This window comes from Falco peregrinus, chromosome 5 (genome assembly GCF_023634155.1).
Source record: "Falco peregrinus isolate bFalPer1 chromosome 5, bFalPer1.pri, whole genome shotgun sequence".
Lineage (NCBI taxonomy): Eukaryota > Metazoa > Chordata > Aves > Falconiformes > Falconidae > Falco > Falco peregrinus.
Window position 1 is genome coordinate 105,421,711 of NC_073725.1, and position 25,924 is coordinate 105,447,634.

The 25,924-nt window shown below is 35.9% G+C and overlaps 1 protein-coding gene across 4 annotated transcripts in view; it reads left to right on the plus strand.

The window, feature by feature from the left end:
* The window catches only part of ERC2 (ELKS/RAB6-interacting/CAST family member 2), a 521,406-nt gene that overhangs the window by 120,660 nt on the left and 374,822 nt on the right, over nucleotides 1-25,924 (plus strand). For all 4 annotated transcript variants that reach the window (XM_027794617.2, XM_027794625.2, XM_055806739.1 and 1 more), the window contains 2 exons: nucleotides 6,379-6,534; nucleotides 12,872-13,039. In XM_027794617.2, coding sequence (XP_027650418.1) covers nucleotides 6,379-6,534; nucleotides 12,872-13,039 — 324 coding nt within the window. The remainder of the gene's footprint in view (nucleotides 1-6,378; nucleotides 6,535-12,871; nucleotides 13,040-25,924) is intronic.

The following is a 25,924-nucleotide window of genomic DNA, read 5'->3' on the forward strand; positions in this document are numbered from 1 at the left end:
CTTCTCCAGAAGGCCTTTCATATGGAAAGCAGAGTCACAAGACCGAAGGAGGGCAGGATGATTCTTTTCCCACCATGTTCTTGTTCCCTCAAGCTCCTGTTTTTTTGAACTTGCTTAATGACATTGTAGACCTTGTTTTCAAGATTTTTTTTTTTGATTTCTTGTTTTGTTCCCCCAGCCCTCTACCATGGTTTTCTGAGATCCATTCTCTAGAAAGTAGGACATACTAGATAATGCTGTTTATATCCTGGATTTAGTAAAGGGGTAAAAGTTTTGAATTGCGCATCTTTCCAAAACAGCAAGTTACATCATGGAGCTCATGGTACTTGGAGAAAAGCTGCCAGAATGTTTAAAAATATTACTAAACAATGAATGACTTGAGGGGCTTAATTTTGTGTAGTTTAATAAATAGGAAATGACAGAGCAAAGAGATTGCAGTCTGTAGATATCTACGTGAGATATCTTCATTTAAAAAAAAAAAAAAGTCCTCTCCAGTAATGAAAATAAATATGTTGTAAAATATAGTGTGTGGAAGCTTGAGGCTGCAAATGCACACCAAAATATGGTGTGTATGTTTAACAGCATTCATATAACTTTGTCTTGTGTTAGATAGGAAGCCAGTCTAGTTTTGTTGCAGTGGTTGCTTTTGACTATGGATACATGTAATGGAACAGTATTTTTTTTCTCATGCCTAAATCTTTATCTGTTTAAGTGTAAAATAAAGCTGTTACATTGAAATCCTTTCCTTTAATTGCAGTTGCAACTGCATATTTCTTTGCATGTTGTGTGTTGACAAATGCTAGATCACTGATACCTTTGAATATCAGTGATATCCAAAGTTGATTAACACTGATTAATATCATAAAAAAGAGTAAAAGGAAACACGCTTTTCATTTCATTCTTTCAAAAAGAAGTTCTCGTAAGCACATGAATTGGGTCAAAATTTGCTCATCTTGTGTGAGGCCACACCCGGACTACTGCATTCAGTTCTGAGGTGCCCAGTACAAGACAGACATGGACCTGTTGGAGCACATCCAGAGGAGGGTCACAAAAATGGTCAGAAGGCTGGAACAGCTCCCCTGTGAGGAAAGGCTGAGAGAGTTGGGGTTGTTCAGCCTGGGGAAGAGAAGGCTCCAGGGACATGTTCTTGTGGTCTTTCAATACTTAAAGGGAGCTTATAAGAAAGATGGGGAGAGGCTTTTTAATAAGAACTGTTGTATTAGGACAACAGAAATGGTTTTAAACTGAAAAAGGATAGATTTATATTAGACATAAGGAAGACATTTTTTATGATGAGTGTGGTGAGGCATTGAAACAAGTTGCCTAGAGAAGCTGTGGGTGCCCCACCACTGGAAGTGTTCAAGGCCAGGTTGGACGGGGCTTTGAGAAACATGATCTAGTAAAAGGGGTCCCTGCCCATGGCAGAGGGGTCGGACTAGGTGATCTTTAAAAGGTCCCTTCCAACCCAGACCGTTCTGTGATTCTGTGATCTTGTTCAGACAGTTCTAAGCTTAAACCAGTGAGAAAAACAGAAATTAGTTGCCTACGGATATGGCATAAAGCTTATCCTAAGTGTTAGGTATTGACTATCTGAAATATATGTAGTCTAATAACAAAAATTACGAACTATTTAAAAATAGTAAGCTGTAAAGTAAATGAAAATATTTGTGGTTTACCTTACTTGCAGAAAGAGCCGTCTTTATGTATTGATCCAGCTTTGATATTTCAGGTATGGGTTTGGTTCTGAATGAGCGTGTATGTGTGTTTGCGGTGAAACATACTTGCGTTATTAAGATTGCATGAACTTTCAATTTCCCTTGTCTTCAAAAATAAACCTGAATATTCTCTGTGTTAAATTGATGAAAGTTAAAAAAAATATATAGTAAGAGTAGTCATGTATGATCTGTTGATAGCATGTGTGCATATGTGCATTCTATTAAATGCGAAGTTTCAAATATTTACTTCTGATTGCTTGTTGAGTGCCCTACAAGCAAAATTTTTCACAGACGTAGTTTAAACTTATCAGGTATTTGAAATGATGAAGAGTAACATCTCATTACTTTCCATTTCAGAGTAAGACAGACTGGAATGCTGTATTATTTACAGATATTTTGCCTTTTTCCCTCTGCTAAGTTTTAGGAAATGTACTGTAGCACTCTTGTAAGGACTGCATATATAAGATTCATGCAACATTGTGGAAACAATCTCCTTTCCATTGTGGAATATTATTTCCTTCAGTGTCAGGATACATACTAATTATTTTGTGTTGCAAAAGAGACTGCTTTCTCCTAGGTCCAGCATAGAAATAGCCCTAACCTCTCTCACAGAATATCTGCAACACTGTTCTAATAAAGGAGCTGAGGAAGAAGTATCAGTTACTGCAGGAAGGAGGGGATAGATTAGGGCGAGTACCTCAATCTATATCACAAATCCTGCTATATAATCTTATGTCTTTTAAAAGATTTAAGAAGCCCTGACTGGAAAAATCTGCACAAATACTGCATTGTTGTAGATCTCAAAGACGTTTATTAGTACCATTTAGTACTAAGCTTTTTCCATAATATTACTGCAAAAGAATCTTCTTTGTGATTCAACACAGACCCATGTAGTTTTTTTAGTGTGTTGCTAATGTGGATAAGCCTTAGAGGTTTGAAGGAAATACTGCATCTGTTCCTATTTCAGTTTCTGTAAGATTGCCAGACCCTGTGCCACAACAAGAGCTGGTTGAAAGTTTTCCAACTGAAGTTTTCTGTGGGAAAATGCTGATTCAGCTGAATCAGAAGATTTTATGGGAATGTGCCTATTCTGTCAAAACTTTTAGCGGAAGCAAAGCTATCTAATGTTCTATCCGTCCTGTAAGTGAACCAAGCTTCCTTGTGGTACTACTCACTGGGAGCTGTCTGTACTATCTTTGACCTACAAGGCTCCTCACTCTCTAGCAGTTCTCCAAACAGGAGAACTTTCAGGTTTTCAGGGCAAGCCAGCAGCCTGTCTTGCTTATTTTCAGAATTGCTGGTCCTGTGTTGTTCATATATAAGGGAGCAGTACCTTTGGTTCCTCGAACAGTCTGTGAATGAAGGTGATGTCTGGCTTCTCTTCTGTCTTGTCATCACATGTTTTTGATACTTTATTCTGAAAGAGATTCTAGTGTTGAAAATTTTGTGAAATTTCTGCCTTCTGTTCCAATAAAAAGTTAATCCAAAACTGACAGTGACGATTTTTCTAGAGATAGAAAAACTAGTTACACAGCTGTAGTCACAGTATGCAGAGATTGATTAAAAATAAACTTTTCCTTGGAGAGTTCAAACTTGTGATAAAGTACAGAAAACTCTTCCAGAAGTTATGTTAGATATTTCTCTTGAAGTTTCAATATTATTCTGTGATGGATAAACCTAAGGAGTGTAACAGGCTGTGCTATAAATTATTTTTGCCATGTTATATTTACAAACATGTACAATACAAATGCAGTACAAAACCCTGGACTCTTAAAGACTTTAGAGAGATTTGATGAGGACTGCTCCCAGATGAGATGTCCTAACAGGTCATGCAAGTATTAATATATTTCAGTGCGAAATGATTCTGAAGTGCAGCGAAGCTTAGATTTTGCTTTTATCTTCAATAATAGGAGTAGAAAATTTCTGAAATGGAGTCTGTTGGAGCAAGCTGATTTGATTGTAGTATCTGTGAGAGCTACAATAATTTATTGTTGTGCATAAGCCTTGATAGTTTTTAAAATTCTTTTCAGTATTTTTCTTTTTGTACAGTTTCTCCAAGTGATAAGATTTAATGAAATTCTTCCCCTTTCTTTTTTTTCATCCTATCTCAACCTTTTATTTCACATTTCTCTTTTTTAAAAAAAAAAGTTTATGGAAAAACGTTTTGTGAACAGAACAGTTAACATCTAAAAAAGGTTTATTTTTTGTTGTGTGATGGGCTGGTCATTTAGTGGAAAGATTATTTGGTTTGTATGATCATTCATACAGTCTTTGCTCTATGATACGAGAAATGCTGATTCCATGGGCAAATACGAATAAAATTTTTAGGGTTCTGATATGGGAAATCTGCCATGTTAATATCGTTAGACTAGTATACTAAGTTATATATTAGTTACATTTTATCTGTAACTTGAAAAGTTGTTATTCAAAAATACTCCATAATTATATTAGATATAGGCATATAATGTAAAAGCTTGTTGGAATTCTTCCAAAATGGGGGGGAGTGGTGGTGGTGGTGTGTGGTGTTTTTGTTGGTGGGTTTTTATTTTTTGTTTTGGAGGTTGTTTTGGTTTAGGTTTTTTTTTTTTTTTTTAAAGTTGCATCCCTAGTCAGCTCCTTTGTGTTTTTCAATTGATTTTTGGGGGAATACTCTTTCTTGTGGAACATACCCTTCAAGAAAGCAAAATATGGACTGCTGATTGAGGTAATTATCGACATCTTCAGTATCAGATTTTTTCCAGAAAAGAAACAACTACTGAGGCAAAAAATATAAGAAACTGCGAGTTTCACATTTCAAGAGTTTTTTTTGTTTCCTTTACATTCTGGCATTTCTTTCTCTTTTGACTGGAGCTCCTTTTCTGAAAGGGGATGCAGTTAATTTGGAAACTTGTAAGATACATAAAGGCGATTAGTATTCTCCTTTCAAGTGCATAACCTTGCCTATATGGCATGAAAGTATGTTTGCTGTTATGGGAGACAGCGCTCTTCCATTGTCTTGAGATTTGTTGTTGAAAAGTTTTACACCCTTTTACATCACTGAGCTCTTGCCTGGATTAAAGCACACCAAAACCTCTTCAGACAGGAACCACAATGTATTTGTGTAATTGTACAACCCAGAAATATATCTACCAGTGAAAACTGGTGTATCAGTGTGATACAAGTGAATAAATCTGTGTTCAACAGCAGGCTAGATGTATTTTTCCAGTTTTCACAATGTTGGCAGTAGGAAAATCTGACAAGTCTTTGCTTTCTGTTTCTTCCCCCCCGCCCACCCCCCGCTATCATCTTGTGACAGATTTTTTTTTTTTTTTTAAGTGAAAATTTGTATTCTGGACTTCTTAATTGTCTGGAAGGAAGCTGACCATGTTTTTTATCAGGATTCTGGTTCACACAAAATTTTCTTGGTCACTTTGTGTGACTGTAAAGAAATGTTTGTCCTGCTGTTCATTTTTAAGCTATTTGCTTTGTATGGTTGAATTGGTATATATATACCTATATCTGTATAGTGCTATTATTAATTCCACAGAATCACAGAATGGTCGGGGTTGGGAGGGACCTCTGGAGATCCTCTAGTTCAACTCCCTGCTGAAGGGGGTTCACCCATGGCAGGTTGCACAGAATTGTGTCCAGGCAGGATTTGAATGTCTCAGAAAAGAAGACTCCACAGCCTCTCTGGGCAGCCTGTTCCAGTGCTCTGTCACCCTCAAAGTCAAGAAGCTTTTTCTTTAAGTAAAGAAGTTTTTCCTCAAATTTGCTGTGTTTTGATTGTGTGATTTTACAGAACTGTTTAATGAGAGCGTAGTCTTTCACAGAAGAAATGTGCTTTTACTCTGATAATTTTCAGCTAACTGTTTTGAATGAGATTACTTCCATGTTCTTTCTACGGCTTGCTACAGTCACAATATCCTGATTTTTCTGATGTTTTTGGTGAAGAGAATTGGATTGAAAATTTGTTTACACATGAATAAAAGGACTTGCAAATTTAATTTTTTACATTACTTTGGTTATGAACAATGCTGCTGGCAATTCACAAAGAGAAAAACCAAGAAAGAAGCAGTGAAGTCAGTCCTACTTCTAGGAAACACTTCCATCTGCTTCTACAATTAATTATATTGCAAAGCCATTTGTGATTACTTATTAAGGGTGCTAAAAATTCCAATGCAGTTTGCTAGTTTAATGTTGAACTTATTTCAGTGGCATCAAACATTCAGGCTTCAGATCACTGTACTAAAATTACTGTGGGAGTAACGACAGAGAAAGAATATTCTTTCTACACCATTGGAATAATGAATAGCCAGGCCTAGATGGTTAGCAAAGAAAACGAGGTATGTTATCATGTATGTGTGGCAAACAGGGCATCTCCAATTCCCCTTTCATCCCTAACTGTGTAGGAATGGAGACAGAATTTTAATCAGAAGGTATTCTCTACAGACTACACAACAGAGTGTAGCATTGCACGCTTTTTTTTCTGGTGGTGAGAGGTCTAAATTCTGCATTTCTTTAAGCCAAAATAAATTTAATTATTTTTGATTTGTGGCAGTATGGACAATCCGTATTTGTAGCATCTATTTTGGCTAACTTATTATTTGATGTTTGTGCCTGTACAGATATACTTCTGTTACTCTTCAATATACATTTTGTATCATTTTCAATACTCTCTTAGGATACAAAAATAGCTTCACTTGAGCGCAATATAAGAGATCTTGAAGATGAAATACAGATGTTAAAGACAAATGGAGTTCTGAATACAGAGGACCGAGAAGAAGAAATCAAACAAATAGAAGTTTACAAGAGTCACTCAAAGTTCATGAAAAATAAGGTAACGTTTATTAATGTTTAAATAATAGAAATAAAAATTTTAACTTGACCCTTTTCAACATAAGCAGCTCTCTGAATGTTTTATTTTTGTGAATCCCTTCTATGGGATGCTCAGTAGCTATGGAGGAGTGAAGCGTTTTGGAAAAAATAAAAATGTGTTTGTTTTGACTTAGCCTCCTCCTTATGTCTTCCTATTTCACCACTCCTGCAGAGGCTACTACAGTCTTGAGTCTATACCATGTTACCTGTTTTCTTTCTTGTTTAAGGTGTCTTAATGTTGACGTTTTGAATTGGTTCATAATTATGACTTGCACCATTCTGGCACATGGTTATTTGTGCATTTTTGTCTGGTTTTGATTGTAGTTTTACAGAAAGGACTGCTGTTCCATAGATGATGCCAAACTGTAATCTCTTATTTTAAAGACTTGTAATTTGATGACTTTGCTTCTGCAGAATACCTTTCATTTCAAATTATTTTGTGTAGATAATTATGGGTTGACTGCAAGCAGAGAGTAATTATGTAGTGATGTAACACATTTTGTGGTATCAAGCTCAAAAAAACAATATTGCTTGTTCATTATTTTAAAATACATCAGAAGTAAAGCTTGATGTCTAAGTTGTTGTCCCAGCTGGTCTTTTTACCTCCTTTTGTTTTGATGTACTCAGCTGCTGTCTAGGTAAAGATGAGCACTCTAAATAGTCTTTCTTCTGAGTGCTAATATTTTTTTTCTGATATTTTATAATTGCCTTAAAAATTGTAATAAATAAATATGTCACAATTTGTGCTGGTTTATTCCCAGCTTTTCTACCTTGAATGTATTTTGTTTATGAAGTGATAAAATAATAAAAAGAAAAAAATATTAGATATTATGGAGACTGAAGTCGATGCTCCCATTCTTATTAGGTTTTGGAAGGAACATTTTAAAAATATTATTTATAAGCTAAACTAAGATGGGGCAAGACAAGTCACAGCAGCCCAAAATTGAAACATTGAAGAGGAAAGCCAGCCATCTCACCTCCTGCAGTGATGTTAAAAATTTGAGCATAGTGCCAGAATAAAAACTAAGGAACTTACTTTATAGTCATCATTATTATGAAATCTTACTTTATTTTAGAAGTCATTCCATCCTAGTTGTTTGTTTGGGTTCTGATTCTGTTGAATATTTAGGAGCTTTTGTGTATGTGAAATTATAGGGAACTGAGATGGACTGATTCAGTCTTTCTGAAATGTAGACTTGCAGCTCGGAAAAAATGCTTGAGGAGGAACTGGTACTATTACCTCTCTAGAGGCCACGTAAGCAAAAAAAGTAGGAGTTAATTGGCTTAAAGTGTAGTTCTCTGCATACCATTGTCTGTTGATGCTAAAAATACTTAGCAATATTGCTGTTTAAGTACAAAATTTGCAATATCAGGTAAATAAATGCCGTTACCCGCTTTTTCAGGGTTGGGCAAGCTAAGACTTAAAGTATGCAGCTTGTGTGTGGTCAGAGAATGAAATGTTGTCAGCACCTTCTGGAGAACAAGTTCTCTGGTTTTCTGTTTTCTTATGTAAATTAGACCTTCATTATCTTCTTGACAAGATGCTTTTACTTTGTCTGAATTCTACAGTGAGTATAGGATTAAGAAAATTCACCACTGTGTAGTATTGTACACTGAAGGTTTTCCACCTCAGAAGAGCTGTTACTGTCTGAGTTTGGAAACTGTAGTATCTTGTAAACTACATTGCAGGAAATGCTTGTGTCTTGAGACACTGGGGTGTATTTATACCCTCTCCTGAGGGTTTGTGCTACAGAATAAATGGAAGTTTTAGTGCCCATTTTAAATATGCCCAAATAAATCCAGATTTATTTAATTAAAAAAATCAAAAAACGTATGTATTCTGTTGAAAAAAGTTCCTCTTAAGCTACTGAAAAGTAGCTGAAGTTCAAGTAGCATTGTCATCAGGAAAACTATTTTGCCTATTTAAACGTTAATTTCAAAGCAATTCAGTTTTAGTAATTTACAGCAAAACTAATGCATCTTAGCAAATCTGTTGATATAAAAATAATGTGCAAAGCATAGTATTTTGTTAACAATCTTCTGATGTTTTTGAGAAGAAAAGCTTCAGTATATTTCTGTGGCACAGAAAGCAGATGAATTAGAAGACTATTACACATGCCTTGTTTTGTCACAATCTTCTGATCTTTGATAAATGCCACATTCTGATGAAATTTTGTCTGTTCTCTTTCACCAGTCCTTTTCTTCCACTTAAAATTGAGATTGGCAGCAGAAGATACTATTTTTATCATTCATCTGAGAACCTTTCAAGGTGGAAATGTATTTATGTAGCTGTCAGCAAACAGATCTTATTCTAAGTGATCTATTGAACCAGAGATTGTTGATAAATTCTGATAAACAGAAGTCTGGATTGATGGCAAAGAGCAGAACAAAACTCTTCTCACAGTTAAGAACTTTATAGCACCTATGATTGTGAATGCTTCACATTTATTTTTTAAATATAACATGTTTTAAATCTGTTCTTGATTTAAATAAATGGGAAGGTGTTAAATGAAGGCCAGTACTGAATATCATTTATTGTACATGAGTGGCAAAGAATGTTGGGAAGTGTTCCTTTTCTTAAATAATTATTATTAATATTCACTCCTTCAAAATATATAGGCTTTAATTTTGATTTGCAGTTAGATAGAGGTTGTAGAAATGAGAAAGAAAACTTGCTTAGTTTTTTTTTGTTTTTCTTGCTCACTTGGTAGGGACTCTCCTTGCTCTGTTTGTGAAGGGACAGAAATAGGCATCACTCACACGATACAAAAATTGTCCAAAGAGGTCTTAAAGTTTTCATGGCTAAGGGGTATGACACTGCAAATGTATTTATTGAGGATGTGGAGAAAACATACAGGATGATACACATTTTTAAAAATAATTTCTGCTTTGAAAGAACCCTCTCTTACTAGGCTTCATCCTTTCACTAGCAGCCAGATATTTCAAGGAATACTGATGCATTTTTTCAGGTGTGTGTTTGCACTCTGGTGTTTAAGTAGGTCTTTGAGTATTAGAACTCTTATGCTATCAACAAGAATGACTATGAAAATCTAGTGATAATTTAGTACTTCTGAAAATTATAAACATGAGTTTTAAGAACTGATTAGGCTCTAAAAAGGCACTCAGTAATTAATGTCTGTGTGTAAGAACTCACGCTTTATGAAGGAAACATGCAAGTTCTGTATGATCCTGTAAAAGAAATAAAGGAAAAAGAACTACAGCATCTTTTGTAGGTAGCCTGGAAATGTGATAAAACCTTTAAAAATAGTCCTTGACCAATACAACCTGTAGAGTCTACAGATAGATTTTGGAGTCCACTGTATACAGCGACATCATTTGCATTACTACTGTTTTTTCTTTCACTTTAAAAAGTAGTTGTCATTTGTCACATAAGACCAGATCCTTATGATGCATAAATCGGCATAGTTTGATTTAATTATTTACTTAAAGATTTAGCCCTTAATTTTAATAAGCAATATTCAGGGGAAAAGTTCTTGATTGCTTTGTTTTTAGTTTGTTTCTCAGTTACTCTATGCAAGTCATGTAGGATTTTGGTGTGTAAAAATAATAATGTAAGAAAAAGGATAATGGTTTTCTGGAAATGTTGGTATCTAAGGAACTGAAATTATAGGAGGTGACAGAATCATAAATTGAGAAGGAAGATAAAGGAACTAGGGTTTCAGGAAAGGGTGTGAAGCAAGATTGTATTGGGCAATGTTGAAAAAGCAGTGACAGGCAAACTTCACATATGAAATAAGTGAGATTGGGGGAAGGTCAGGATCAGAGGACAAACTTGGAGTTCCTTGGATGCTAGAGCACTTATACCCAGACTTGTATGTTATCTTCCCTGTAGTCTTTATAAAATACAAAAACATTTTTGCTTTTGTCTTTTTTTTTAATTGAGATCAGGACACCTCATTGAATCGTTGCTCTTGGTCTTCCACACCACTTAAGATATAGCGAAGTGAAAATGTTTGCACATCTGCTGGAGACAGACATTTATTTCATGCCCTGTTTTTTACACACTAGTAGATACAATATTTTAAAAAAGCAAATATACCCAGGTCTAAATATTTCTTAAAAAAAGTTATGTGGTTTCTTGTTATGCCTTTGGTACTTTTTATACATTATTTTTTTTAATTGAAGTTTTAGTACATTTTCACCATTCTACTCTATTTTAATAAAACACCACCCAAAAGCATAATTATTCAATGCTTTTTTTTTTTTTTTTTTTTTGAGAGAGAGAGAGAGTTCTAACATGTTTTTTAAACTCTTGGCAATTTGTAGGTCTTGTAGCCAGAAGTTTATGCTAAACAGATTCTGTTTCTAGACCGCAAAGAACATACCTGCAATAAAAAAGAAGCTTGGTTTTTTATTATTATTATTTGTCAGGGTGTGGGTTGTGTCATTCAAAAATCGGGAAGAGTTTCTAGGAGGGATTAAGTGTCTGTGATGTTCACATGGGTCTCGTATAAAGCATGTGATGTAATTCAGATTGGCTGCAGATCTGCATTTTGTCTTTCTATCTTGTGGACAGATTTTCTTGGTTGCCATACTTGCTTCCATGTTCTGACAATGGATGGAGTAAGGTGTTTTGCTTTCAAGTGGAAGTTTTCTCTAGCAGTTTAACTGCACTCTATATTTTTTTGACATCTGTTCTTTGTATGCTTCTTTTCTTATTTTGGTTTATTTCAGAATGTGAAGGTGATTGCTTTTAGTGTCAGTATAAGATTCCTGATTTTGTACAGTAGCTCTGGGATGGCTAGCCAACTACCTTAACCAGCTAGACAAGCACTGGGATTTATAAAAAGAGATAAGAAAAAAATATTTTTAAGACATGCATATGGACTGTAGTTGGAAGAAACATGTATTTTTAATGTAATTTTAAAGGATACACTTGCAATGTAAAACAAAACAGAAATATTTTGATCAGCAGAAAATGTTTCCCCTGACTGCGCAATATTGAATCTGTGATGTGGTTGAGTGGGATCATCCTGTGGATACGTATTCATTTTTTTCCTGAGGACTTTGGAATCATCTTCCATCCAGCCCTTCTAGATTTCTTGCATCCCAAATGTGTGTTTGGATGCAACTGATGGGAAAGACAAGAAAGAGCTCTTCCAGCACTTCTCTGGTTTTTGCAGAACTGAAACTTGAATTTTAAAGAAAATATATAGGCCTTAAAGTCATCAAGAAAACTTCCCAAATATAAACAAAGTTTTCTCTGAGTTAGGCAGATGCACTGAGGCATTTTAGTTTAAATAACCCTCATGAGATGATGTATCTGAACTCATCTGGTGACCAGTGTTATTTCACAGGACTTTAAGAATAGTTATATGTCACCTAATTCACCATCCTTTAGCATCATTCTGTGTATTGTCCAGTGCTTTGTTCAGATTCATATGTTCTAAATCCACCACACTTCTGCATTCTGTGGTGACCCCTCCTATTTGTCATAGTGGAAAGGGAAGAGTAATCACAATTCCATGACATTTACTGATGAACCTTAAATTCTCTTAAATTCAGAACCTTCGTGACTTAGTGACTGGGTTTCTGCTGTTTCCCTTAGGATATGCTTTTACAGTCTCACAGACCTTTCACTCTGTGGAATTTTTTTATAACGTTTTCCCTAGACTTTTCTTAAGTTAATCTCTTTGGCTTGGCTTTCCTAGTACCTGAGAATTCCATATGAACTACCGGGGGGGGGGGGGGGGGGGGGGGCACGGGGAAAGGAGGTCGGATGGTGGGCAGCAACACATTTGCAGGAAGAGTAAGGTCAAAATTCCATTTCTCCGTTTTCCTCTCCTTACTAAGATACCTACTTTAGATACCTACTTTTCCTTATCAGGCTTCTAAAAACCTTGATTCACTCTGTCCAAGGATAAGAATCATGTTGTTGGAAGGAATAGGCTATTGGATGGAATTTATACTTTTGTGAACACTTTTTTTTTTTCCTATGCATTTTTGCTGTCCTGCCAGACTTGCCTCACACAGGATAACCTCCTTTGAACTTAAGTGAGGTCCATGGTGAATTTATAGGTCAAATCATCATGTACAATCTTTAAGAGTTTCCTTTTAATTTCTGCAACAGTAGGGCAATAATTCTTATGACAGGGTACATAAAATTATAAGAAACTTATTTGAAGTTGTGGGTGTAAAAAGTCCAAATCTTATTTCTCTTCCAGAGTTTACAGGTGTCTGAATTGTCATATCATGGTTGTTCACACCTTTCAGATTTCAAGTGCAACTATGAATTGGAAATGAAATTAATGATCTAACTTTTATTTTCCCCATTACAGATTGACCAACTGAAACAAGAACTCTCAAAGAAAGAATCAGAACTTCTTGCCTTACAAACTAAGCTTGAAACCCTTAGCAATCAGAATTCAGATTGCAAGCAACACATTGAAGTGCTTAAAGAGTCACTTACTGCCAAAGAACAGAGAGCTGCCATACTTCAGACAGAGGTATTGTATCTTCTAATCATAAAATGCAATAGAGTTAATAGCGTGTGTCAAGGTGATGATGTGTTTGTTGCAAGTCTGTGCAGAAGGCAATTTGTTAAAGAATCATGGAATAATTAAAAACCCTTTAAATGCCAATATATTTGGTATATGTTTTTTTGGTAGTACGCCAGCTCTCATTCTAGAATATTTTAGAGGCACCTATGATTGCATTTTAAGAAAATGTTTGTGCCTAATTCTCATTGGCTTCAATGGAGGGAGCTGGGCCTTAATGACTAGATTGTTGTGATTTCATTTCTTGTTTCTTCACCTGTTAACTGAGTTTTTGTTTTGGTTGCCTTGGCTTGATGCTTCCTTTCTACTGTGTATTTTTATTCTGAAGAGTGAAGCTACTGATGTATTTTGAAAGCATCTGTTGAAGGGTGCATGCTATTAATCTGTGGTTATTGTTTCAAGTGCAGTCAATATTTATTTTAAAATAGGAATAATTTTAGTCTTTAAAACAGGCCAGTGCATTAGTTATATATCTGTCTACAATTTCAGATCATGAAAGAATGGGTAGTGGAATACACGGTTGAGATGGTTGTAACATTTGATGGAAAGTGTAAAATCCAGTGTTAAAAATGCTGTCCATTACTTACTTTCCTGGGGTTTTAAAAAGCTTCATAGATTTGGAGCACACAATACTGACTAGCTTGAGTCCTATTATAAAATCTCTTATTTTATTTTTATGTGTGTGCCCCTTTCAAGAAAGAAAAATACCTATGAAATTCAGTCATACAGTACAAATAATGTTTGGTCAGAGAAGTACATTAAAGTATACTTATAGAACGTTTCAAATTTCTGGCAAACAAAACTCTAGGAGAAAAAACAGCTTAAACTCATCATTCTCATGGAAGCAGGAAATAAATATTTTTAAGATTCTGATTATCCCTCTGTGCCGTATGTGTTATTCTCTGTACATTAAGATGATACAGATGAAATCTTGGAATTTCCAGCTTGTGTTTAATGGGCCGGCTAGCATATGTACATAATACAAAATAATCATAATAGAACAAGGGTAAAAACTCCAGCAATTTTGGCAGATCTCAATCTAGCATTTTTGTAGTAAAGATTACATATTTTAAATCTTTGGCTGTGCAAGTCTGTTTTGCAAGGTTTGTATTACCTGTCACGCTGCTGAGGATGGTGATGAATTCCTGTGGCTCTCCACTAATTTGATTCTTAATTCTTTATCAGTCTGGTAGGTATTCAAGGCAGTTCTATGGCTGGCAGGTGGGCAGTGATAAAAAAACCTGAATCTATAGTGCTCTTGATGAAGGGTTGCTGGGATTGCGCATTCCTGGTGGAGAACCAATTGATTTCTGACAGGTATTTAGTTCTTCACAGTTTCTACATAAGGCAGTTGAGCTTGAACCTATTACATGAAGCAATTTAAGTCAAAATTAGCTTTTTGACTTAATTGTAATTGCCTGTTGGTGTGCAGGTTGTATTGTGCCTGCTTATTGTTAGTCTCTTCAATTGGGAAACCAAATGAAAAATTAATGTTAAAATGATCAGAGAGGTAGCTTGATAAAAGGAATGCTCTGTAACAGCAGAGAACTGTTTGGCATAATACCATGTTATTTGTGAAATAAGTGATTGTGATATTTCATACAAATGATGTGACATTCTTCCAGTTTTCAGTGAAAAAAAATACAAATCTGTTCAGGTGTAGGATTAGTGAAAGGTATGTTCAGTATAATTTCTATTCCATGGAAGATACTAGTTCCTGGTTTTGATTATTTATTTTAATTAATCCTTTACTTCTGTATAATTCAAAGCATTCTGATGACAAGCCTTAGTTTGTTTCTAAATGAAGTAATGCTGTAAACTAGGTGGGTTGTTGCTGATATGAGACTTAAAAATGAAGGAAAACAACTCATAAATGTCCTCACTGTATATTTTGGTTCTAGACATCTATGACTGTCTCTGCATGGACTTGCTAAATCAATTGAGCCTGATTTTTTTTGTGACTGGTTCTTCAGAAATTGTGGGGTTTATTTCATATGTGTTATTGTCAGCCATTAGTAACTACAGTACCTCATAAACTGATGAAGTTCTGAAACTCTGCAAGCTCTTTTATATTGCCCATAGAAATGTAGGTGATTTGCATTTTCTGCTTTGAGCAGGGTGTAGGTGACGATTTTATCAGACAACAGTGTTTTGATTTTTTTTTTTTTTTCTTTTTAAAGTATCTTTGTGAAGGGAATTGTGGAAGGTTGGTAAATTATGTCCACCTTTTCTGGGAAGTAATTTTAGTTAAAATTTTCTGTAATTTTCTGTTCATGTACAGAAGGCTTTTGGATAAAGTGTCACATCAATGTAATTTTTTTTTTTTTCTTTCCTGGGAGACCATATGAAAATGAAGGCCTTTGAGTACTGGGTTAATGCCAAGTTTCATTTTGGGATATGGTACATCTTGAGATGCATTAGGAGAAAAATAAAGAAAACAAACTTTGATTCCAGTTATACATATGTATTAATGCAGCCTGTATTTACCAAATAATTTTGAAAAGATATCATTACAGCGTGTGCTCTTACATGCATCATTTACTTGTGAGGCAGAGATTTAAATAACCTGTGTTAAACTTTATTGTCAGCAATTTACCTGATCTAGAAATACTTTAATAACATATTTGGCCAATATTAATTCTATCTCATTTTTTATCCATTTAAGATGCACTGAATTTTTTATTACTTTCCTGTACTTAATGGTAGAGATGCAGCTCATCTTAAATCTACTGAAAAAGGTCTTTGATGTAGGTAGAAATAACACACACTGTGTACCCATTAGGTTCTCAAGCTGGGAAAGAACAGCACTTTTGTTTGTTATTTTAAGGTCTCAGGGTTGTTGTAGGCATGTCACAGGCTGTACAGTTTTCCATCTGGAAGATTAGATATTTAGAGGTTAGAAATGAGGAGTGGTTTCTAAAGTTAAATAATATTGAGGCTTTCAAAAAGTACGTGTTTAGTCTGACCATACTTTTCAACTCTTTTGAATAGACTTTGAATCAAGAGCTCCTTAAATCTACTGACCTATCCAGTCTTATTTGCTGGAAAAAAGAGTCTTATAGCTAGCTGAAAGCTGCTATGAGAAATATGTTCATATAATCAAACACAGTTTGGGTTTGTCATAAATTGCTGTATAACTATGTGAGAATGTTACTTGCTTTCCCTAAGAATCATGAAAACAAGTGACAGCTCTCTGTGTCCAAGCAATTTCACAGATTAGAAAATAAGGTTCTTCAAGGCTGATGCGTGTGTTCTAATGTTATATAGTTATATATTTTTAAGACTCTCTGGGTTTTGGCACATTCCTTACTACCCTACTGTATTCTGGGGAGTTTTTCTGGTTAAAAATGATTGCCAGGATGTCTCTTCTCCACAAACTATTATGTTACAACTTCCAGACTGGATGTGCAGTTTATTGGAGAGAGTCTGTTAAACTGTGGGCGTTCTTGAGAAATGTGCTGGAGCTCCAAGCAACACAAAAGCTGGACAGCGTCTGAATTTGTACATTGCTTTGTCTGCTCCTGTAGGCCAAAATCCTTGTTTCTTATCAATATTTAGACAAAGCCAGAAAGAACACATCCTTAACATAAGCAACAAGAAGGCTGCTCACTAAAAAATAATTTCTAAGGCTTTTGATCTCTCACTGGATGCTGTGAGTTTGAGGGGGTTTAGAGCTGATCTTGTTCCTAGTGGTAGTCAGTTACGATCTAGTGGAAAACAGGCTGTTTGTGCTGCTTGCAGTTTTTCTTATTCAGGGTGGAAACGCCTCCTTTTTCTTTCTTCTTTCTTTTGCCTGCTTATTGCTCTTCATTTATTTTAACTAACATAATTTTAACTAAGGGGGGCAATAAGAATTAACTAATATTTTGGTTTTATTGTATGCTTCATTGTACATTTTGATTAACAAATTAATGCCTTCAGGCTGCGTTCTCCTGTTACATCCTGTACAAACTAAATGTGATGCAGCAAGACAGGAAAATTCAAAATGATGCCGTAAAGTAAAATTTATTGAACTCCCTTTATACCTTCTCTTAGTTTTTTTGATGAGCTTTTTTGGTAATTGCTTTGCAAACATCAATTTCGTATAACTCAACAGTGTCTGTCTTCAGTACTGGGAAATTTCTTGCCTTTCAAAAGGATCTTTTACATTTCCACTTAATCTTTAGTTTGGAGAACTCTGGGGGAGTAGAGGGAATATTTATATATCATATGAATCTTTGCCAAAAATGTTATTTGGTGACATGTAGAAGATTAAATGTGGGTTAATTCCAAGTATTAGCAGAGGCTGTCGATTTTTTGTTTATGGTATATAGATTAAGCTGTGTTAAATTGCGTAACAAAACAACAACAAATCAAAAGCTTCTATGATGAAGCTCATACATTTCCTGCAGAATATGCCATCCCTGCAACAAGAGACCCATGGTAGGATACAGGGGCTTTCTGTGCACTAAACCCAGGGTCCTTCCTACCAAAGACCTGAAAAGGAGCAAGTGTCATTTACGTGGTGATCAAGTATGTGACCTGCCACTGTAGATGGATGAGGAATAAAAATACTGCTTTGCCAGCTGGGCTTTCTCTAAGACCTGGGTTTGAAGCTGACTAAACTAAGGCCTAGACTGTGCTGTGGTAGCCATCCAGCAATGATTCTAGACATTGCAGGTTTTGTTCTCAGCAACTGGGAATTGGGAAAAGGTTTTGTTTGCTTAGAGCAACCAAATTGTCTATCTCCAGGCCTCAGGTCTTATCTAAAGGGAGGGCAATGGCTTCCAGCAGCAGATGGGAAAGCAGCTGCAGGAAGATGCAGGGTGAATGGCAGCCCTCCAGCAGGTGGAAATCATTATGGAAAGAATTTTGTACAGTACAAGCTATTGTTGGTTGTTCCCAGATGAGTAAAGTTAATAATATTTTGGCCGGTATTAAGCTGCACTCCTTTCTTTCTGCATGTCCACATTGTCTATTTGTAGACTAGATAGTTTTTGTTAATTATCACTGTAGAATTTTATGCTGTCCTAAAACATGCTTGTAACCTGCCTTGAAGGGCTTCCTTCTGGTGGTGAAAGTAACTGGCAAAGCCCAGTTCTAATCCTGAGCTAATGTGTTCGTAGTTGCAGTGTCAACTTCCTGCCTAAATAGGATTACTTTGTAATCACCTTGTTGTAATTAAATCAGCTTAGTAAACCCTGCATTAAAAGAAATCCTGGACATATATCAGTTACTTCATAACAAGTCTTTTATTACTATTTAATAATGGTGCTTTGCAGGTTATCTTTAGGTTTTGGAGACAGCAGTTGCATATGATGCAAGAGGATGCGATTCATAGCATCACTAATGGTTAAAGTTGGAAGGGAGCTCTGGAGGTCATCTTGCCCAACCCCCCCCGCTCAAACAGGGCCACCTATAGCTGGCTGTCCAGAACCCTGTCCAGATGGCTTTTGAGTATCTCCAAGGACGGAGACTCCACAACCTCTCTGGGCCACATGCACAAGTGCTCAATGATCCTCACAGTAATGTTTCCATATGTTCAGAGGGAACCTCCTGTATTTCAGTTTGTGCCCCTTGCCTCTTGTCCTGTCATTGGGTGCTGCTGAAAAGCCTGGCTCTGTCTTCTTTACAGCCTTCCTTCAGATACTTATACACAGTGATATATGATGCCCCCTTCTCTTTTCCAGGCTAGACAAACCCAGCTGTCTCAGGCTATTGTCATATGAGAGATGCTCCAGTTCTTTATTAAAGTCCTTAATCCCTTCATTGCTTCATGGCCCTTCACCAGACCCTTTCTAGTATGGCCATGTGTGTCTTGTGCTGAGGAGCCCAGAACTGGGCACAACATCCCAGGTGTGGCCTGGCCAGAGATAAATTGAGGGGAAGGATCACCTCCCTCAATCACTGGCAACACCCCTCGTAAGGCAGCCCAGGACACCGTTTTGGGGTTTCTTTTGCTGCAGGGGCACATTGCTGGTGTTCGACTTGGTGTTCACCTGAACCTCGGGGTCCTTCTCTACAAAGCTGCATTCTAGCTGGGTGGACCCCAGCATATACAGTTGCATGCGGCTGTTCCTCCCCAGGTGCAGGACTTTTATATTTCCTTTCCCTGAACTGCATGAGGTTCCCCACAGTCTGTTTCTCCAGTCTGTCAAGGTCCCTCTGAATAGCAGTGTCACCCTCTGGTGTATCAGATGCCTTTCCCAGTTTTGTATCATCAGCAAACTTTCTGAGGCTACACCCTGCCCCATCATTCAGATAATTAATGAAGATGTTCAGCAGGACTGGATGCAATATTGACCCCTGGGGTACATGCAGTACTGGTTACCTGAGTCCCTGATACGCCTCGATACTCCTCCACCTCCATCTGTGGTTCTCACAAGCCAGGTCTAATAGGGCATGAGGCTTAGAAGTAATCTGTTAGTATTAATTATGTATTCTTGTAGTTCAGGCATCCCTGGAAGTTCATTAATTTAACTTTGTTGGCGAATTCTATCAGTGTTTGTTATTCAGTAGAATAGATTATTTTTTGTATCATTTCATGTCTGGAATTTTCATGATGACTTTGCAAAATTACTCAGAATGTGTTACTACTTTAAAAGTGTAGTTTAAATTTGAGGTCATTCTTACATAGTTGGTTTCAATGGTCAGAAATGAAGTGTAAGTGGAGTTATAATGATTCTTAATCTCTGCAGAATGTTGACTACTATTGAGAGGCATTGACTAGTGTATCTGTTTATTCAGATAGTTGTTTTACATGTGTTATAGCAGATCATCAGAAATAAGAGGATATCTGGATTTTTCTTTTTTGATGAGTGTGGTTTGGTAATCACTTTGCAAATATCAACTTCATATAACTCAAAAATGTCTGTCTTCAGTACTCAGAAATATCCTGTCTTTCAAAAGGACCTTTTACAATTCCACGTAATTTTTAGTTTGGAGAACTCTGGGGGAATTTCATTCCCAGAGTGAAACTGTATTTCTTTCAAACAATGGCAATTGGATCAGATTTCAGGTACAATGGCACTTGGTCACATGATGTGAGAAAACTTAAAATCAACACTAAAAAATTTAGGTCTTAATGCAGTGTGCTTTTTGCATGGTGTTACTGTTGTCTGCATGATGTCAAGTTTTTTTTGGTTTGGTGGTTTTTTTCTTTTTTTTTATATAGGTTTATTTGACCTAAAAAGCTATTATTTGAAGTTTTTATTGACAGTTGAAACAAGAAGATATAATACTGTAAAGCAATAACTATCATGGTGGCCAGAGTTGGGAGGTCTGAAAATGGTTTATTGTCAGTAGGAAAAATGTTTGGAACCAGCCTTTAGAAGGTTCACCACCTCTGCTACGTGCATTTAATTTTGTTCCTTTTTTAAGGGTATATATAATAGTGCCAAACTATGCAAACTTTTCCTACCGTAATGTATATAGCCATTGTTTTTGATTATCTTTCTATTAATGAAGTGAAAACCCTAAGGTCAGGTAAAAAATGAGCCAATGTCAGGCTACTCCAGCTACAGAATGCTGAAAATGTCACTCTGCTCCGTGGAGAACTGTTAAAAGGAAGAATATTAGACTTGCTGGGATCTTCTGTGCTGTTGTGAAAATAGCTATAGATGTTAATTTTTAAATGATGTCTTGTACTGTTACTGCAGAGGGAAAGAGGCTAAATAGCATGAATGATCTTTTTTGATTATTTTAATAGATGAGACACTACCATTTGTATACTTTAAAAAAAGTGATGGATGGTACAGTTTGAGACTATATTTGTAGATATTCGCAGTGACTGGCACTTAACTACTGCTTTTACCATCAGGAAAAAAAATTTAAATTGATGCGAATAAATTCATTTCAGCTGTAGCTCAGTGGAGAAACACATTAATTTCATCAGCAATTCTGACACAAACATACTTAGCACTTTATTAGTTAGTGTAACATTGCTTTAGATAACACACCTGAAAACTGGCAGGTGTGCTGTTTGAAGGTTAATGAACTGTGAAATAAGTAAATATCTACAAAGAAATTTTGTAAATTGTGAGCATGGCCCTGTCAATAGAGAAAATGGATTAAAAAACCCTAAGTGGTCTGTACTGTAACAGAATACTGATGTGTTCAGCATACGCGTATTAATATAGAAAACCTAATAAAAATGAAGAGGAAAGGTGATTATAGTAGGTATTTATTGGAGTCTGTTTTTTCTTTTAAACAAATCTGTTTATAGAGAAGGGCTGTGAAATGATTGACTTCTTGGCAGTTCTTAGTTTGCATAAAGAGCAAATAAAAGCAGACAGCACAAAATACTTGGAAGAAAACTAGAAACGCTTTATTGTTCTTTCTGTTACCATGTTGATACTTGATATTGCTTGAAATGTAAATCTGCTTTTAATTTTACAATAATAATGGTATAACTACAGTTATTTCACTCTCACATTTTTATTTTTCTAAGTTAGTTTTACTTTGAAATTGTATTTTTCTATTGTTTTGTGATTTTTCTTGTTTCAAGTCAGGCTGGGCCAGATATTTCAGTGTGGTCTCTTTTCTGTACTGCCAGTGTATTGTTCTGCTAGATGTGCTGTGCGTGCAAGGAAAAGATCACCCACTGTAAAAAGCGCTGTTCTGGAGGCATTTACTCTCTCTGTCACTCCACAGCTGTTTGCAGCTTTCTTGACAGTGTGTTCTATATTTCAAATGAAGCTTCATCTCAGGTGGAATTTGCCAGCCATTTCACTTTTTATAAAGTTTTCACATTTTGTGGACACCTGTGAGAGTTAAGGACAGGGGAGAGGAGCATAGTGGCAAGGCAGTGTTCAAAGGATTAAACTGAAACAACGCTTAGATTAGCAAAATCCTGAATTTAAACAAAGTAAACATGAAACAAAGTTGGGTTTTTTTTTTTGGATTTCAAGACTTGACTGTTCAAAAGCACACCAGATGACATGGTCTGATCTCAGTGTTTTCCATGCTTTGAGCAGGAGGTTGGACTAGTGACAACCTGAGACCCATTCCAAACTCAGTGGCTCTATGGTACTATGAATGAAGCTCTCTCAAATACATGGTAGGTAACACTGTCCCAAAGATATGTATTTTCTGCTTTGTGAATTATATACTAGCATTCACTTATCCAGAGAAAGATTAAATACTGATTTATTTACAACACCCCCCGCCCCACACACCCCCTAGTTGAATCCCTTCTTGATAATAGCTTTAAATGTGCTGTCTTTCTTTTGGGGAAACCGTTATTTTTGTTTCATATAAAATTGAAATGGAATTGGCTGAGGGAAAGGTGAGTGAAAGAGTGGAGAGTTCCATTTACAGGCCCCGTAGAAAGTAGTGCCTAGAGATAGAAACACAGATAAAAAGAAGAGGGGAAAGATGAAAGTACAAAGATAAGGGCTGTATACTCGATGTGTAAAGCTTTTATGCAAGTTGTTTGGGACAAATAGTTTAATGGATGTTAGATTTATCTTACTGTCAAAACGCTTCTCATTTTCATTTACTTTATTTAAAATGACAAATAACTGTCGTCATCCCCTGCCACCCCCCCAGTTCTTAGATTTACAGAAAATCACCTTGTTGCCATTATAAATAATATTCAATTAGACAGGGTTTTGTAACTGAGCAAAATTTACTGTGGTAAGGTAAACTAAGCTTCAATTAGGCTTGATTCTATTGGATGGAAATTACTAGAAAAATATTAGTACTGTTATCTGCTGATTTAAAACTTTAGATGTTTTGAGAGGAACTTACGATAGGGTTGCTTCAGAAATTATTCTTTGTATACTTTAACTGTTACTTATATTGTGATTAAGTCTAAAGAGGCCTAGTTATGATCCTGATGTATTGGTACTGTACACAAAGAAATTCAAAGATAAACCCACCTCAAAACAGCATTGAAATTTCACCAGGTAGATGCAAAACAGAGAGGAACACAAAGAATATGTAGATGTTGTAGTTAGTATAGTAACTAGCAGTCATCACCCCCCAGCCTGAAACTGTTAATGATGTTTTATGCATATTGCTATAATGATGAAGAATTAGGAGAAATTGCTGAAGTATTTTTACATGTTTTTGGTTTTTTTGTTTAAGAGACAGTTGGGGAGAAAGGGCTAGAGCCACTTAGAGGAAGCCACGAATTAAGTTGTCTGACAGAAGGGAGACGGGCGCTGTGGTTTAGTGAATAAGCCATGAAGGGTCTTAAGGCCAAAGGCAATGGATAAAAGTGAAAGAGGGAAGGGGCAATGGTGACTGGTGTTTTGTATCTGCTGTCATGGGGTAAAAATGAAAGAAGACAGCAAATCCTCAATGAGGCTGATCCATGTGTAGGTTACATACAGCTAGGTAAAAGCTTGCTACACACAGGTAGGGCCAAGATGCATTTTTAAATTTTTTTTAATGTGGGTGTTAAGAATGCAGCACAGGGATATTATGTGCAGCAGTTCAGCCTTTGTGCTGATCAAAGCGCAACAAAGGACAGAGACTGCAAACTGTGTATTTTTAATTAGTGATTTGTTTGGGAGCATCTTTGTTCAGTGATCTCCTCTTTCTAACACAGGTAACAGATTTCCTAGCTCACAATTGCTCTTAACAGTTCTTAGCTCAAATTGCCCCAATACTCAAGCCTGTGGTAGGTGCAAAGATACATTCTCAGCCTGCCCTCTGTCTCTGCAGAGGAAAAAAATAATCACGCTTCCAGCAGAAGCACAGTTTAAAAAAACAGGAGATAGGGCCCATCTGAAATAAAAAAGCTTCTGCGGCTGTGGCATCCAGAAATCTTTGGAGATGTTCATTACTGACAGTAGACCTCAGATGGCGTTTTGATTCTTCTCTTGGTAGGATTCTGAATATTTTCTTTATAGCTATGTGGTGGTGTGGGCTCTGTGGCTTTTTGCCCTCTCTCTTTTTTTTTTTTTCTTTCTTTTTGTCTGCTTTATTTAACTTTTAGAAGGAAAGAAATCTTTAGATCTTGGTATCACAGTGGAAAATGAAAGCAAGAATCTAAACTTGTAAAAGACCAGTGGTTTCGCAGGTGACCTGCTGATATTTAGGGAAATCTCAGCTAATACAAACAGAAGTTACACACTTTATATCCCAAGCGATAAGATAACATAATATAATTACATAATACTTTACAGTTCTTTAGTACTTTCCATACTTTAAATCATCATGTAATGCAGGCTGTAAGAATTTTTGAAAGATTTATCATTGTTATAGGTAAAAAGTAGTTATAAATTATCTCATGCAAAAGTAGCAGCAGTTGCATTCTCTCCTGAATAATTTGATTCTGTCATCTGGTATATTTTCAGTGAGCTGGTGTGGTAACCTAAATGCAATTCCAGTTTTGTGATTTCCATTTTTGTTTTCTGTTAAAGCTGCTTTTTCATTTCATAAATTGGAAAAATAGAAATCCAGACATAAATGTACGGTTTGATTTAGACAAGTGAAGGACAATACTTGTGTGCCAAAAGCTGTCTTTCTGAAGTAGATTTGGTACTTTGCAGCTCTACCATGCTAAGTTATGGCAGTTAAGTTGTGTAGCCTTAAGGCTTTAGTAAATAAAAATCCTTGTGGACTGTTGGCTGGCACACACATGTGGGAACAATCATCTTAGTTTCCAGTTGTTGCAGGAAGGAATTTCAGTTGTGCACAGTAAGCCATGAAAATAGTGGTCTGACACTTAAAAAGAAGCTGGGCTAAGCAACTACTGTGCATGATAGCACCTAGTTAAATAAGGATATTAATGTCCTTAGAGCAAAAATTTTTAAAGATATGTAGTTAATGAGAAGGCTGTGAATTTAATTTAATTAAAATACAAAATGTTCTCAAAGGCAGGATGCTAATTAACTTTTGCTGGACTTGACTAGGTAAAAAGTGCTTGTAACAAAGCTCTGAAATCATCTGTGTCCTTTGAAAAATGTTCTTTTTAGATCTTTAGTCATGTAAGTGTTTAACAATGTTAGTAAACTATTCAGTTAGTTGACTGTGGTGCAATTCTCAATTTGTTTGATTCTTTCTTTTCCTGTGTTTATTTTTAATGTATGGCATTATAACTTAAATCTAAGCTCTTCAAACAAATCCTTTGCATGTGTATTTCCTGTACAGGATCGTATACCTTCTGCCTGCTAGCATTAGTTACATTATTTCTGTGCAAGAAAATTTGTAATGCAGTAATATTTGTTAAAGAAATAATAGCATTATGTCTCATTAAGTAACTTGAGTTTGTATAATTGCCTTTTGTTATTATCTGTTCTCTGAAATATAAAGAAGAAAGGCTGTGGATTGTGTCTCCTGTACTTCTCTGTTGAATGTTCACTCTTTCTCATACAGAAAGTTAACACTGAGAATCACAGGAATATACTTATTTCCATATTTTTGAGAAGGAAGCATGGGATATTAAAAAATGATGAGAATGCCAAGGCTTGCTGATGCCATTATAGACACCATATATTGTAGGCTTCTTGCTCTTATATATTCATACTTCTTCCTACCTGTGTCCATTCCACCAGCAAAGACTCCACGTACATCCTGATGAATTTCCATTGTATACTCTTTGCCACAGATCTGTGTGTCTGTTTTTGAAAGATTCTTCCTTAACAGTAACTGAATATTTTCAGTTGATAGCATTTTTAGTTTTACAGAAGAAACTGTGTAAGCAGTACTGTGCTAGAAGAAATAAAGGTTTAGAAAAGTGGAAAAAATTGTTTTAAAAATGCAAACAAATATTTCTGATGCATTTCTGTCAGTTTAATTACTTTTAAACAGTATCATTTACTCATGTTTCTGAACACCATTAAAGCAACACTAAATTGGATTCTGGAATAGTCATATATACTATAACTGTCTTCCTATACTATC